At 41.3% G+C, this 12,968-nt stretch overlaps 1 protein-coding gene across 2 annotated transcripts in view; it reads right to left on the reverse strand.

Moving 5' to 3' along the window:
- The window catches only part of ATP6V0E1 (ATPase H+ transporting V0 subunit e1), a 31,425-nt gene that overhangs the window by 1,270 nt on the left and 17,187 nt on the right, over positions 1 to 12,968 (reverse strand). The window contains exon 3 of one of the 2 annotated variants that reach the window (XM_027607028.2): positions 6,998 to 7,127. The exons of the other annotated variant lie outside the window; for it this stretch is intronic. Within the exon in view, the coding sequence (XP_027462829.1) occupies positions 7,034 to 7,127 (94 nt within the window). The 3' untranslated portion in view covers positions 6,998 to 7,033. The remainder of the gene's footprint in view (positions 1 to 6,997; positions 7,128 to 12,968) is intronic. 2 annotated transcript variants of the gene reach the window in all.

Consider the following 12,968-nt stretch of genomic DNA (forward strand, 5'->3'; position numbering starts at 1 on the left):
CCCCTGCTTGTGCTGTCAAATAAATAAATAAATAGATCTTTAAAAAAGATAAAATAAAGGACTATATAGACAAAGCCATATACACTGCTTTCAAAATTAAAGGCCAATAAAGAGAATATAAAAATTAAGTAAATAGTGGCTTTCAAGGGAAATTTCCACACAAAACCTTAGTTGGCAGAAAAGAAAACAAGCTGGTTAAGGGGCTCCTGGGTGGCTCAGTCAGTTAAGCATCTGCCTTCAGCTTGGGTCATGATCCTGGGGTCCTCGGATGGAGCCCCACATCAGGCTCTCTGCTCAGTGGGAGTCTGCTTCTTCCTCTGCCCCTTCCCTACCGCTCGTGTGCACGCTCTCTCTCTCTCTCTCTCTCAAATAAATAAAATCTTAAAAAAAAAAAAGAAAAAGAAAAAAGAAGATAAGCTGGTTATGACACACAATTTGCCAGAACGTTGAGGGTTAGGTACATGTGGGCGAGGAGCTAGTTAAACTGGGAAGAGACATGGTTTATAGGCAGGCATATCTGACAAGACTGAAGGTCAAATAGTACGTAGGAGATCTGATGGGCCTTTGAGGTTTTCCCAATCAGTGGGCACAACCAGGAGAATCCACAGAGCAGTGTGGTAAAATAATAGGTTTCCCAAGGCCTGGGGTCCATAATGCCCAGAAACAAACACAAGGCTGCTGGTAAGTCTTCCTGGAGCCAGCTGGGGCAGTCTAATCACCCTCAATATGGAAAGCACCAGACTTTGCTCAACCCACTAAGGAGGGACACTGCTAACAAAATACATTCAACTCAAGATATAATCAGAGGACTGTTTTTTTACAGTGTACTAGGAAAATAACCACATCGGGCCAGGGAGGGGCAATTACCAGAGCTACTGGTTTCTTGTGGCCTCACGGCCTCATAAAACCTTTAATCTAATGATCATTTCCTCTTCTCCTTAGGCCAGCAGAACAATCCATCTGCACAGCCCTGAGTTCCAGGCAGATGATAAATTTAACTTGCGAATACTGAAGCAGTGAATACAGATGCTTTGTGTGTTACTTTTTTATGAAGCACACAGGTTAGACCTCCTCATTGTTTAGACCTTTTTGGACACGTGAATAATAACAAAAGGGAAAAATAAGTCTTCACACCTTTGGAAAACCACAGAGAAACAAAATAATTTTCACTTAAACTCAATGATACTAGTTTGAGATAAATGTGAGTGAGCGTTATGTTAAATGGCATGGACTTGTGGTTTGATTTGGGAGTAAATTAAAGAAGCACATATTCTAATTGTCTCTCTGACATGAAATAGCCATCTGGGGGTGGGTGGGGAGGAACTCAACCAAAGGGTCCATGTTCTCATTTTATAAAATAAGGAAATCACTAAAGCTATTTTCAGATACAACGGGAGAATGAAGACAACATAAATATATTAAGGGCAGAACCAGCAAATCTGTTCAAGGGAGGATGAGTGAATATATTTTTTTTAATCAAAGAATAGGTTTCATTTTTATCTGTATTTTTTTGGTTTAGATAAAGTCACAAAACAGTTCCTTCTTTACAATTATGTGTAAGATACGTGTTTATTGTGGATTAACTACAAGAGATATCCAAGCAAGTGAAAGGTATGTGTATTTAACAAGTCAAGGCAATGCACAAAATGAATGGCAAAAACTGGAGAGCTAAATACATCTACAGAGAAAGGAAATCTCTTTGAGACCAAGTGGCCAGAAAAGAAAGTACAAGGATTTGCAAGCTGGACACTCAGAGAGAAAACATCAGAAAGAACTGAGAGAATGGGTGAATGAAGACCAGAGAGCAGAGAGGATGTCTGCAGAATAGGGTGTTTACTAATCTGCCTCCTAAATTAACGAATGTCAGAGGGCAGTGAGAGGAAAGGCTAAGCAAAGTTCATTAAGTCAAGAACATGGAAATGGCAGCGCTGGAACCAATAGGTCTCAGAACAAAGCAGTGAAGAAAGGCTGCAAAAGTGGTTTGAAGGCAACTGGAAAGGCCTTGACCGCCAACTTGGGAAGTTGGACATAATCTGCAAGATAGTCATTCTTACCTTCTGTGGCTCATGGGAACTTTGGTGACCCCGACAAAAGCTGTGCTTACCACATGTTACAGAGCATTCCAAGGGGCAGGTATCCACTAAACTCAGTTTAAAGAACAACAACAACCCTGCAGTAGCTATGGAGAACTACTGAAAGCTTCTAGGGCAAGCAGTGATCTCTTTCAGGAAGTGCTGTATCAGGAAGACAAAAAGGGTGGTGTTTCATAGAAAGTGACTACAGAGCAGGGGGACCTGATGATAAGCCCCTGTAATATCTCGGAGCCGCAATGATCAGGGTCAGAAATCAGGGCGCCCAAAGGAGAGACAGGGAAGAGGAGCAGACATAAGAGCCATTCACAGGATCAACTGGATTCGAGGAAGAGGAGAAAGAAGTGATCGGATAGGTTCTGACTCTTAAGTGACAGCGAAACCTGTAACCTCAGGAATTGAAACGGAGACATGACAGTCTGAAGTGGCAACAGCATATCCTTTCAGAGAGAGCAGAGTAAAAGATACACTTTTTAACCACAAAACACCTTGCACCGTTTAAGTCTTCACAAATATGGCTTCATTTCAACCTCTCAACAAATCACAAACCTCTTCAGAGCCCACAGCCTTCCCTGAAATCCCTACTCAGTACCATGCACCTCATGAGCACTCAAATATTTTTGGAATGCATAGAAAAACAGCTCCCCCTGGGCAGAGGCCTAATTACCAATAAACTTTATTCCTCTCCTGTCCAGACTCTGTAATAAAGTAGAACATCTGCCCTTCAGGACTACAGTAAGCCGTATCAACTCATCTAAAAGATTACAATGGTGTGGTAAACCAACTAACTTAAAGGATGCTGGGGCTGAAGCCAAGTCCACTCCAAGGAGATTCCACACTAGCATCACATCCCCAAGGCTGTAGGAAAATGGGCCATGACAAAACAGCCGTCTTGATGTGACAGTTCCGGAAGCATCTTAGGAATCTAGGAGAGGCAGACAAGGCTGGCAGGGGGCAGAGATGGAATGAGCGCTGTTCTTAGAGAAGTACCAGCAAGATTCCCAGCCAATAAACATAACGTGCTGTAACTCAGTCTATCATCAACACACGAAAGAAAATCATGGCAAGTAAAGTGATTAAAGTAGCGCAAGATCAGCTAGGTGTTTACCTGTGCTGTTGAAATCAAGTCAATTCCATCTATATAAAATTACTCTAAAGCTTTCACGACTATTCCTCATTTTCCTCTGCTGAACACCATGTCTGGCTTACACCTCCTACTTTCCCAAATCTGGCCTCTACTCATGCACAAAATCAAACACTTTTCCTTACCAGATGAAGACAGGCCTAAATCTGGTTTCTGGACTCCTTTATCATCCCACAAAGTTCAAAAGGGAATTTAGCTCAGTCTTTTGATTTCCCACAAAGAAAAGTGAAGTCTTGTCACAGGAGTTGTTTGCTCCCATGTTAGGCAGAGATTAGATCTCTTCATGTGATAACTCCAAAGGCCTACAGTTATGGTACTACCATAATAGAATATATGTGACAGGACATTCCTAGTTAGGGTTCTCCTGATTATGTCCTCCTGCTTCCTGGCATCTGCTTGTAAAGGAACCACGTTTAATATAAGGGTTTCAAGCAGCCCTGGTTTGTGCTGTGGACCAGAGTGCAAACAAGAAATTTGTCTGTCAGGTTAACTTGAGATTGAAAATGTGGACAAACGAAACCTTCAGATCCACACATTCACTGTTCTTCAGACCCACAGGGCCCAATTCTCTTTTATTACAAGGGAAGGAAATAAGACTCAGAGAAGTTAAGTGAAAGGCAATGCTGGAAGGAGATTCAACTGAGGCCTGAAGGTCTCTGCTTGAAACCCCAATCAACATCCTTACCTAATAGCCAATGTAGTTAAAAGGAAGGATAACAAACAGGAGAACTCGATGAAAAAAAAAGGTAAAAAAAAAAATCTTATAAATCAGACAATACATATGTATATATACTCCCCTTTGGGCAAAGAAAGAACTCTAAGGGAAAAAAAACCAAAAAAACACCTGACTACTTACCTATCAGACTGGCAAAAATCCAGGCTGTGAGGAGGAAATAGGCACTCTCATATATTGTTGGTGGAAATGTAAAAATGGTATAATCCCTATAGAAGGGAATGTAGTAATAGCTAGAAAAAGCATATATACCTTTAAACCAGATTCAATTTTCATGGACTCTAATCCAAAGATCACCAGCAAAAATATAAAATGTCTTATGTTTAGGATGATATTGTGCCTTTATCAATAATAGCGAAAGACTAGAAACAATCCAAAAGTGCATCAATCACTATAAAAAGAATTGAGGAAGATCTCTATACACTGATAAGAGCAATCTCTAGGATATATTGTTCAGTGAAAAAAAGCAAGGTACAGAATAGTATACATAATATGGTATCTCTTTTGTAACAGCTGTGTGGGGGGGATATACACACATATGTATATATACATACATATATAGATTAATATGTGTGACAGGAAGACCTCTCTGAATGTATCTTGTTTATAATTTTGACTTTGGAAATATCTTTTACATATTCAAAAAACAGTAGCAAATAAAAAAATTACTTTGAACTGAACACAAAATAAAACAATCTAATTACATATCAATTAGTTATGATGAGAGAAAATATTTCAAGTGACCTCAGAAAACGACATTTTTTTTTTTATTTGTTCTAAGGACAAATAAAGCAGCAAAGAAATCCTAAACTGCACTCAATAAACTTCGAGTTAGTAGCTAACTGATGTTATTTTGAAACTGTATGTATTGCAGGATAATGAAAATAAGTAATTAAATTGTCTGTAGGAGCCAAGATTTTCAGCATATGTGAATGATATTCAAGAATAAAACCAAAGTAGTAAAAACCACGTAATGTTAAATTTGAATTAAAAGTACTAACATGAGGGGAGCCTGGGAGGCTCAGTCAGTTAAAGCATCTGCCTTTGGCTCAGGTCATGATCCCAGGGTCCTGGGATCGAGCCCCGCATCGGGCTCCCTGCTTAGCGGGGAGCCTGCTTTTCCCTCTCCTTCTGTACCTCTCCCCCTGCTTGTGCTCTCTCCCTCTCTGTCAAATAAATACGTAAAATCTTTAAAAAAAAGGTACTAACATGAACTCATGATTTTTTTCTTCTTAGAACATACTTCCGGGCGGGAGCCTGGGTGGCTCAGTTGGTTAAGCAACTATCTTTGGCTCAGGTCATGATCCTGGAGTCCCGGGATCGAGTTCCGCATTGCGCTCCCTGCTCAGCAGGGAGTCTGCTTCTCCCTCTGACTCCCCCTTCTCGTGCTCTATCTCATTCTCTCTCTCAAATAATAAAATCTTTAAAAAAAAAAAAAGAACACACTTCCTGGCTCTGTCCACTGTAAAGACTTAGAAGCAATGACACCACAGAAATGGATGCACCGAACAACCAGATCTTGGTTTTTAAATCCATTTCCCACTGAAGGAACCACAGCCAGCTGGGCTTGAGAACCGACTAGTGAACCAGGGATCCTTTCAGTGGGAAATTTAGAGAGCAATCTGAGGAACAGCTGATTCCAAGTCTGGGACAGGAAACACACATAGAGGGGTCTGGGGCATCTTGATGTTGCCAGTAAGTAAGGAAACTATCAAGGACTAATATCAAAAGGACATAGAAGCCAGTGTAGACAGGCTCCCGTAGGCCAAAGAAAGAACAACTGAACATTAAAAGGGTAATAAATGTAACTGATTAAAATTCAAAAGGGAAGAAAAAACCTCTCTGGATACCCTGGAAGTAACCTGGGCACTAACATCTTACCATGAAAATTAAAAGAAAAGAATTACAGTATGTATACTGCTTTTCCTGTATGATCTTTATTTCAAGGTTACTAAATAACCCTAGAATGAGGGTAAGTTCATCTTTATACAAACATTTCATCTAATCAAATGCAGATATAACAATGGAACTAGAAAATCATCATTTTGCACTTTCTACTGAAATGTTTACTTCAGGCTAAGATCATCAATGGATAAAATCCCCAGATAAAAGGCTGGCAGAGAACTTTGCAACTGGAGGGACCAGGGTGCTATTACCTGAACCCACTGATCATTATAGCATCACGAAAGACAGGAGAGTCAGACATCGTGTGTCTCTTGATATGAGTTCACAGTACCACTAAAAAACACTCTTGCCAAAAAAGCAGAACCAGAATCTAGGCAAGCATTGAGTGCTGACTTCCATTTATCAAAATAATGGAAAAAGAGGAACAAACTAAATGACAGGTTTTCTGACTCTCGGCCAGTGAATAAATCTTCCCACTATACCACTCCTTACTTCCTTGATCTTCTGAACCAAATAAAACCTACAATTTTAACTCCAGTTTTCAAAGGGCACCTGTCTCTCTCTATCCAAAGCATTCAGAAATGCCCTTAATTTAAAATCTGTCAGCAACTTTAAGAATCCTACAATATCAAGTATAAATAGTCATGCCCCTGTGTCTGAAAGACTACATGCAAACTTTATTTAAATGGCTGGGTAAGGGGCGCCTGGGTGGCTCAGTCATTAAGCGTCTGCCTTTGGTTCAGGTCATGATCCCAGGGTCCTGGGATCGAGCCCCACATAGGGCTCCCTGCTCAGTGGGAAGCCTGCTTCTCCCTCTTCCCATGCTGTGTTCCTGCTCTCGCTAACTCTATCAAACAAACAAACAAACAAATAAATAAATAAATAAATAAATAAATAAATAAAGGCTGGGTAACAGCAGAATTTAAAAGACTCTTATGAATAAATCCTTTGGTAAAGTGAATGGCCTAAGTTCCAAATTTATTTCTGCTCTTCAGATGTTTACTTTCAGCAGCCTGCCCTTGCCAAGTGTTAAAATGGCTGTAGTTTTCTGAGGAAAAGTCAAGGCAATCTCTAGCTGCCAGTGTGACAGACAACACTGATGTGAAAGGTCGAGGGTACAGTCACCTCAATGATGGCGCACTGGAGAGCAGGTCTTCCTCCTTAAGGCCAATGATACTTGAGGTACCAGATGGTTTCATTTTTCAACTGTGGTCCAAAGAGAGGGTTGAGTTGGGCCAGAATTGCAATCAGCCAACTAAAAGAATGATGGGGGGAGGAAAAGCAACAACAGAAAGTGGTGAACTCATGTTGGAACAGTACCATTTTCAATTAGGATGAAAACAAATGCTTTAGTAAAATTTAAATCTATTCTGCTCGGACCAAACCCTCCATACACTTAAGTTCATAAAACACATGGTGCTGATGGACGCCTATCTTATAACCCGTTTCAAAAAGCATACCCTGCCTTTGTTTCAATACATAGTGACAAAGCAGTGAGGCTTCACTATAGTTGTCTTTTCTCTCATTACCTTAATTCCAAGCATCCAAGATTTCCCCCATTCATATAAGATCTTTACCTCAGATTATCTTTACTTAATTTCAATTTAGCATCATCACAACGTCCAAGCTCAGGAAGAATGGGTGTTACTTTATCCATTCTCTAAATGCTAAGGCCCACAAACGATAGCACACACCCATTTTTACTGAGAGAACCAAGGTTAAATTTCAGCCCACCATCTTTCAATTAGGCTGTAACACTTGAGCTCCCCTTCTCTAATCACCATCTCCACTAAAATATGTAATACATCTTTTGGCCCCAGTGGAGCTGAACCAAATGGGTATTTAATTCCCCCAGCTTACTTGAGAATCTAAGCAACAACGCATTCCTCTGTATTATACAGACTATTTATGGAGGAAGTACAGTATTACATACCACCTCAAGGTTAAAAGTGAAAAAAGTACAGTCAAAATTGCCTTTAAAATTTTCTTCTACAGCCTGTAAAATTCTGAGTAAGTGGTTTTATGTCTGACACAGTGATAACGTATATCCAGCGAAGTCTGAGAACCACTGAGCTAAGACCAAAGCAAAGAACAAAAAGGAAGATAATACACAAATATCTGGCCATTCAAACCATTCTGTTTTACTTATTAAACAAATATTCAATGAGCACCTACTAGGTTCCAGGCCCCCCAGGAATAGAAAGGAGAAAATGAAGCATCACTACCTTCACAAAGCTTACATAACATAACGTCAGGAAGGAAATAAAGTAGGATGGAGGAATGGAGAATGATGGAGGTAGTCAGGGAGGGCTTCTCCAAGGAGGTAACATTCGAGCAGAGACCAGAATGAAGCAGAACACACACTGCCTTTCATTCCTCTGCAATATGTATGAAGTGATCAGAGACTCTCTCATTTTTCAGGGAGGTGCCAGCCTCTATCGACTGATCTGGGAGAGGAGATTTTAGTAATATAATCTGACGCAGGTATCTTCTCTGCACGGAATAGAGGGAACTGCTTTCCAAGGAAAAGGAGAGATATTGCTACAGGAGTCTCCCTAAAATTTTAGCACTTTAAATTCCCCTATAAGAGGGGAACCAGCCAAACCCAACCACGCTGTTACCGGGTTACATCTCTTTTCTTCGAGTTGCTGTCATTTTTAGAACTCTTCCAGTTAAAGGATCAAAAAGCCAATTCTGATCATCAATGACCAGACTGCTGAAGAATCTGCCAGCACTGCACCGGAAGCCCTGAAGCTCGCACCTACAGAAACAAACGAACCCGCCCTCCCGCCCCACCCCACAGAAGGTGGTTTTGTGACAGGAAACACGATACCTGAGGAAATCAGGCCAAAACAGATACCCTAGGCTGATTCACTTTATAAACAAAAAGTTAATTCGGATGAGATGCTCTGATCTGTCCTTAGAACGAGAATATTAAACACAAACAAAATACCAAGACTTGTAGTTGCGGTCACATCTATCTGTCACTGTGAAACAAAGAAACAGGACAGCACAGGCAGACACACTGAAAAGCTCTGTGACTGCAGTGAGCGCTAATGGTGTGCAGCGAAGAGTCATGGAAAATTCCACACAGACCCAGGACTTCCCCAATCCCAGCAGGCAATAGAGGCTGACTGTAAAAACAGTCGTTCATCCTTTCGTAAGAGACTGAAATAACTGGCCAATGCTTAGAAGTACTAGATAAAAAATATGCTAGAACCTAAACTGATCTCTTTTTTGTTCATCAAAAAATGTACAGAATGAAATAAAAGCACCATCTCCCAGCACTTTGTATGATGTTGTATAGCAGTGCTTCTAAATCCTGGCCACACATTATAATCACTCAGGGAGCTTTAAAAAATACAGATGCTATACTTCACATATAATCTTTAATTCTCCCACAATACAGTTAAGGAAACCAAGGCAGAGAGAGGTTAAATGGTTTGCCTGTGGTCATAACACTAAGTAGGTGGTAGTAGCTCCTGAACCAGAAATCAGGTTAGACTAATGTTCCCCCTACAAAAGTTATCTGCTGAAGTATTTTTTAATGGACAACATTTCAGGAGGCATCCATTTAACTAAACCTAATCTGTCTGGGAGTTAAGGAAACAAAGAATCCATCTGCTGATTGTTGATGAAGTCCATCATAAGCCTTTGTTACCTGAGGTAAAGAAAAAAATACCCTAAATCAAGAACAAAGTCCACTTTGTTTGTTCAGATCAGGATCCAGAAACTTTCTAAAATTTAATTTTACATATTACTCTTAATGTTTCCAATCAAGCAAAACATCTCACTTAAAAACAAAACAAACCAAACCAACAAACTACAGTTCAAGAAAATTCCTTGGGAAAAAGCCCAGGTCGGTTCACTTGAAATTTCAGGGAGGAATTTTCCCCCTCTAACCAGCTGAGCTCTGTGCCTGCCCTTCTGACTACCGCCTGACTTAAAATTTCCCTTTAAAGCGATAAACACGGTGGAAAACTGGAAGGAGAAAAAAATCTACTCTGAATTGATGGAAGTGGGTGGAGGAAGAGATCATATTCCAATGAATCTATTACTTCATGTGTCCAAGAAAAGAGAACTAAGTGTACCTTTCACACTTGCCCAAACTGTTCCACATGTCTCCATAACCGAAGGCCAGCCTAATAACCAACCATCTGAAATTATTCAAACTACTGAGGCAGCTATGGTGTGGTAATGTATTTCAGAGAACTGCAGGACTGGAATGGACCAGAGGTCAAGTCTATGTTCCTCATTTTAATGAGGAAGAAACTAAGTGCTAGAGAGCTTAATACCCCACACTGAATCAGTGATAAAGTTGTAAGAGGAACCCAGAAGGGGCGCCTGGGTGGCTCAGTCGTTGGGCGTCTGCCTTCAGCTCAGGTCATGATCCAGGGTCCTGGGATCAAGCCCTGCATCGGGCTCCCTGCTCCACGGGAAGCCTGCTTCTCCCTCCGTCTGCTTGTGCTCTCTCTCTCACTGTGTCTCTCTCTCGCTCTCTGTCAAATAAATAAATAAATAAATATTTGAAAAAAAAAAAAGAGGAACCCAGAACTCCTGAGTCCCACTACATCAGGCTGCTTCCATAGCATATTAAGGGCAAAACAAATCAAGCAGCCCCGGAGCTCCTAATTAATACCACAACCATTTACCAACGCAAAGATTAACTGGTTAAGGAGCCAACCCTTGAGGGACTCATGAGCTTGTGAGACACAAGTCAAGGTTAGCAGCAGAGTGTGCTTTAAATAACATATGCATGGGAGCATTCATTCTACAAACACTCCTTGCCCACTTAATCATGAGCTCAGCTCTTGGTTATTGGAATTCTCCAAGCACAAAGGCCATATCCAGATCTTTCAAATCTTGCTTTGTTTTTTTGTTCCACACTCAGATATGAGAACAGGGAAAAAAGGAATGGTTACTTCTTGGTGATGCACAGATCCAGTGGGTAACTGCTTGGCTTCCCTGCTGGAATGGGTTAAGTCCAGCTAGGACTTCTCTTCTGATCCACTCTCCCTCCAGAAAGGGCCAGCATAGGAATGACCTCTATCAGTGGGCTCCTGAAGAAAGGGTAGAGATGCAGGAGAGCAACTTGCCTTATCTCCACTGAGATGACCTCTGTCATATCCCCTCATCCCAGTCAAATGACACAAATTCTTTCAAGGGCAGCAATGTCATTAGATATAACTAGAAAATATGGCCTTTATCAAAATGGATGGATGAATAAAGAGATTATAGTATATATAATGGAATACTACGCAGCCATAAAAAAGAATGAGATCTTGACAGTTGTGGCAACATGAATGGGCTTCGAGGGCATTATGCTAAGTGAAATAAGTCAGAGAAAGATTAATACTGTATGATCTCTCTCATATGTTTTATATATATAAAAAAAAAAACAAGCTCACAGATAACAGAAACAGATTAGTGGTTGCCACAGGTGGGTGTAGGGGATGGGAAAGACGGGTGAATTGTGTGTTTTTGTTTTAGTTTAAATAAACTGATTTTTAAAAATGAAAGCTTCTGTTATTACTATAAAGAGGCAGAAAAAATATATGAGATTCAATATTAGACAAGATTGCATTTCAATTCCAGCTACACCAAGTATTAGTGGAGTGACTCCAGGCAAGTGACCTTACAAACTGAGCCTCAGTTTCCCCTTTTGTAAAATGAAGATAATAACCTCTGTCTCAGGATGTTAAGAATTAAACAGATAATACATGAAACTGCTCTGTGTAGAGCTGACAACTAGATGTTCAATAAATACTAGTAATTCCTTCTTCTCTGTGAGAGAGCCACAGAATGAAATACAACCTATTTACTTTACAAAGGAGTTTCTCATGTAACAATGAGTCATCTCATCTCCACCTCCTCTCCACCCCCAGCCCTCTGTGGTAGGCAGGATTCTAAGATATTCCCCCAAGATTCCCATCCCCTGGTATACACACACTATCTAACCCCAGGACGGTGAGTATGATGGGGGATTAGATTGGATTGTGTTAGACTGTACTGCTGGCTTTAAGGAAAATTACCCTGAGTGGACATGACCTAATCAGGTGAGCTCTTAAAAGGGATGGCACTCTTCTTGATGAAAGACATTAGGAGTGTGTTATCTCTTATGCATTTACTGCCAATCAGTTCTGAACACACCCTTTAATCTGTGCTCTGTAATAAGCAACTGAATTCCTTTCTCTCCCTTACAGTGAACGTGACGTTCAGCTTTCTCAGCAGAGGGAGCTGGAGGGACACGGCAGGCGTGGGCTGGAAGTTGGTGTGGTTGGTGTGTGACTATTCCGAGGAGCCTGCAGACTCAGGCCTGGAACACAGTCATGCTCTGATCCGGTAGCCTCAGCCTTGAAACAACCTTTCTGCAGTCTTCCTGATGGGGAAACTAGAGCCCTTGCGTGGCCTACAAGCTCTGAAGGCCTCCCACCCACACTGGCACAGGGAATCGCACTCATGCCATGGACTGCCCGCTCTCCTGCCTGGACTCCGGAGGGTGGCCTATTGCTCGCCCATCAACTCTGAACCAACTCCAGCCTGGCCAAACCAATGCAATTATCTGCTATTGAGTGGGCTGAAGCACACTTTCTCCAACCAGGTCTGACTGCCTTCCAAGGCCCTTCCCTGGGTACTCTCCCTCAGCCCCAGAGTACCATCCAGAGTTTCCTTATATCTTATAGTAGTTACTCTTGTCGTGGTGAACGGTAATTACGTTTAACTTCCCCTGTTTAACTCCTGTGTGGTTCCTATCTCCTAATGGGGACCAGATTACAGGATGAGAAAGATCTGATATAACGGAGATTCTCTATTGTCAGCTTTGAAGACGCAAGGGCCACATGGAAAAGAATGTGACTTCTAGGAGCTGAGAGCAGTCACCAACTAATAGCCAGCAAGGAAAAGGGACCTCAGTCCAACAACCAGTTCAAAGGAACTGAATTCTGCCACAGCCACAGGAACTTAGAAAAGGGCCCCAAGCCTCAGAGGAGAAGGTACAAACTATTTCCTTTAACTTTATCCCAACCCTATCTCTATTAGGACCCTTTCACTACCATAGGAATATGCCCTATTTTTGCCAGCTTTTCTCCCTATTTTC

The sequence above is a fragment of the Zalophus californianus genome, chromosome 5 (genome assembly GCF_009762305.2).
Source record: "Zalophus californianus isolate mZalCal1 chromosome 5, mZalCal1.pri.v2, whole genome shotgun sequence".
In the NCBI taxonomy this organism is placed as follows: Eukaryota; Metazoa; Chordata; class Mammalia; order Carnivora; family Otariidae; genus Zalophus; species Zalophus californianus.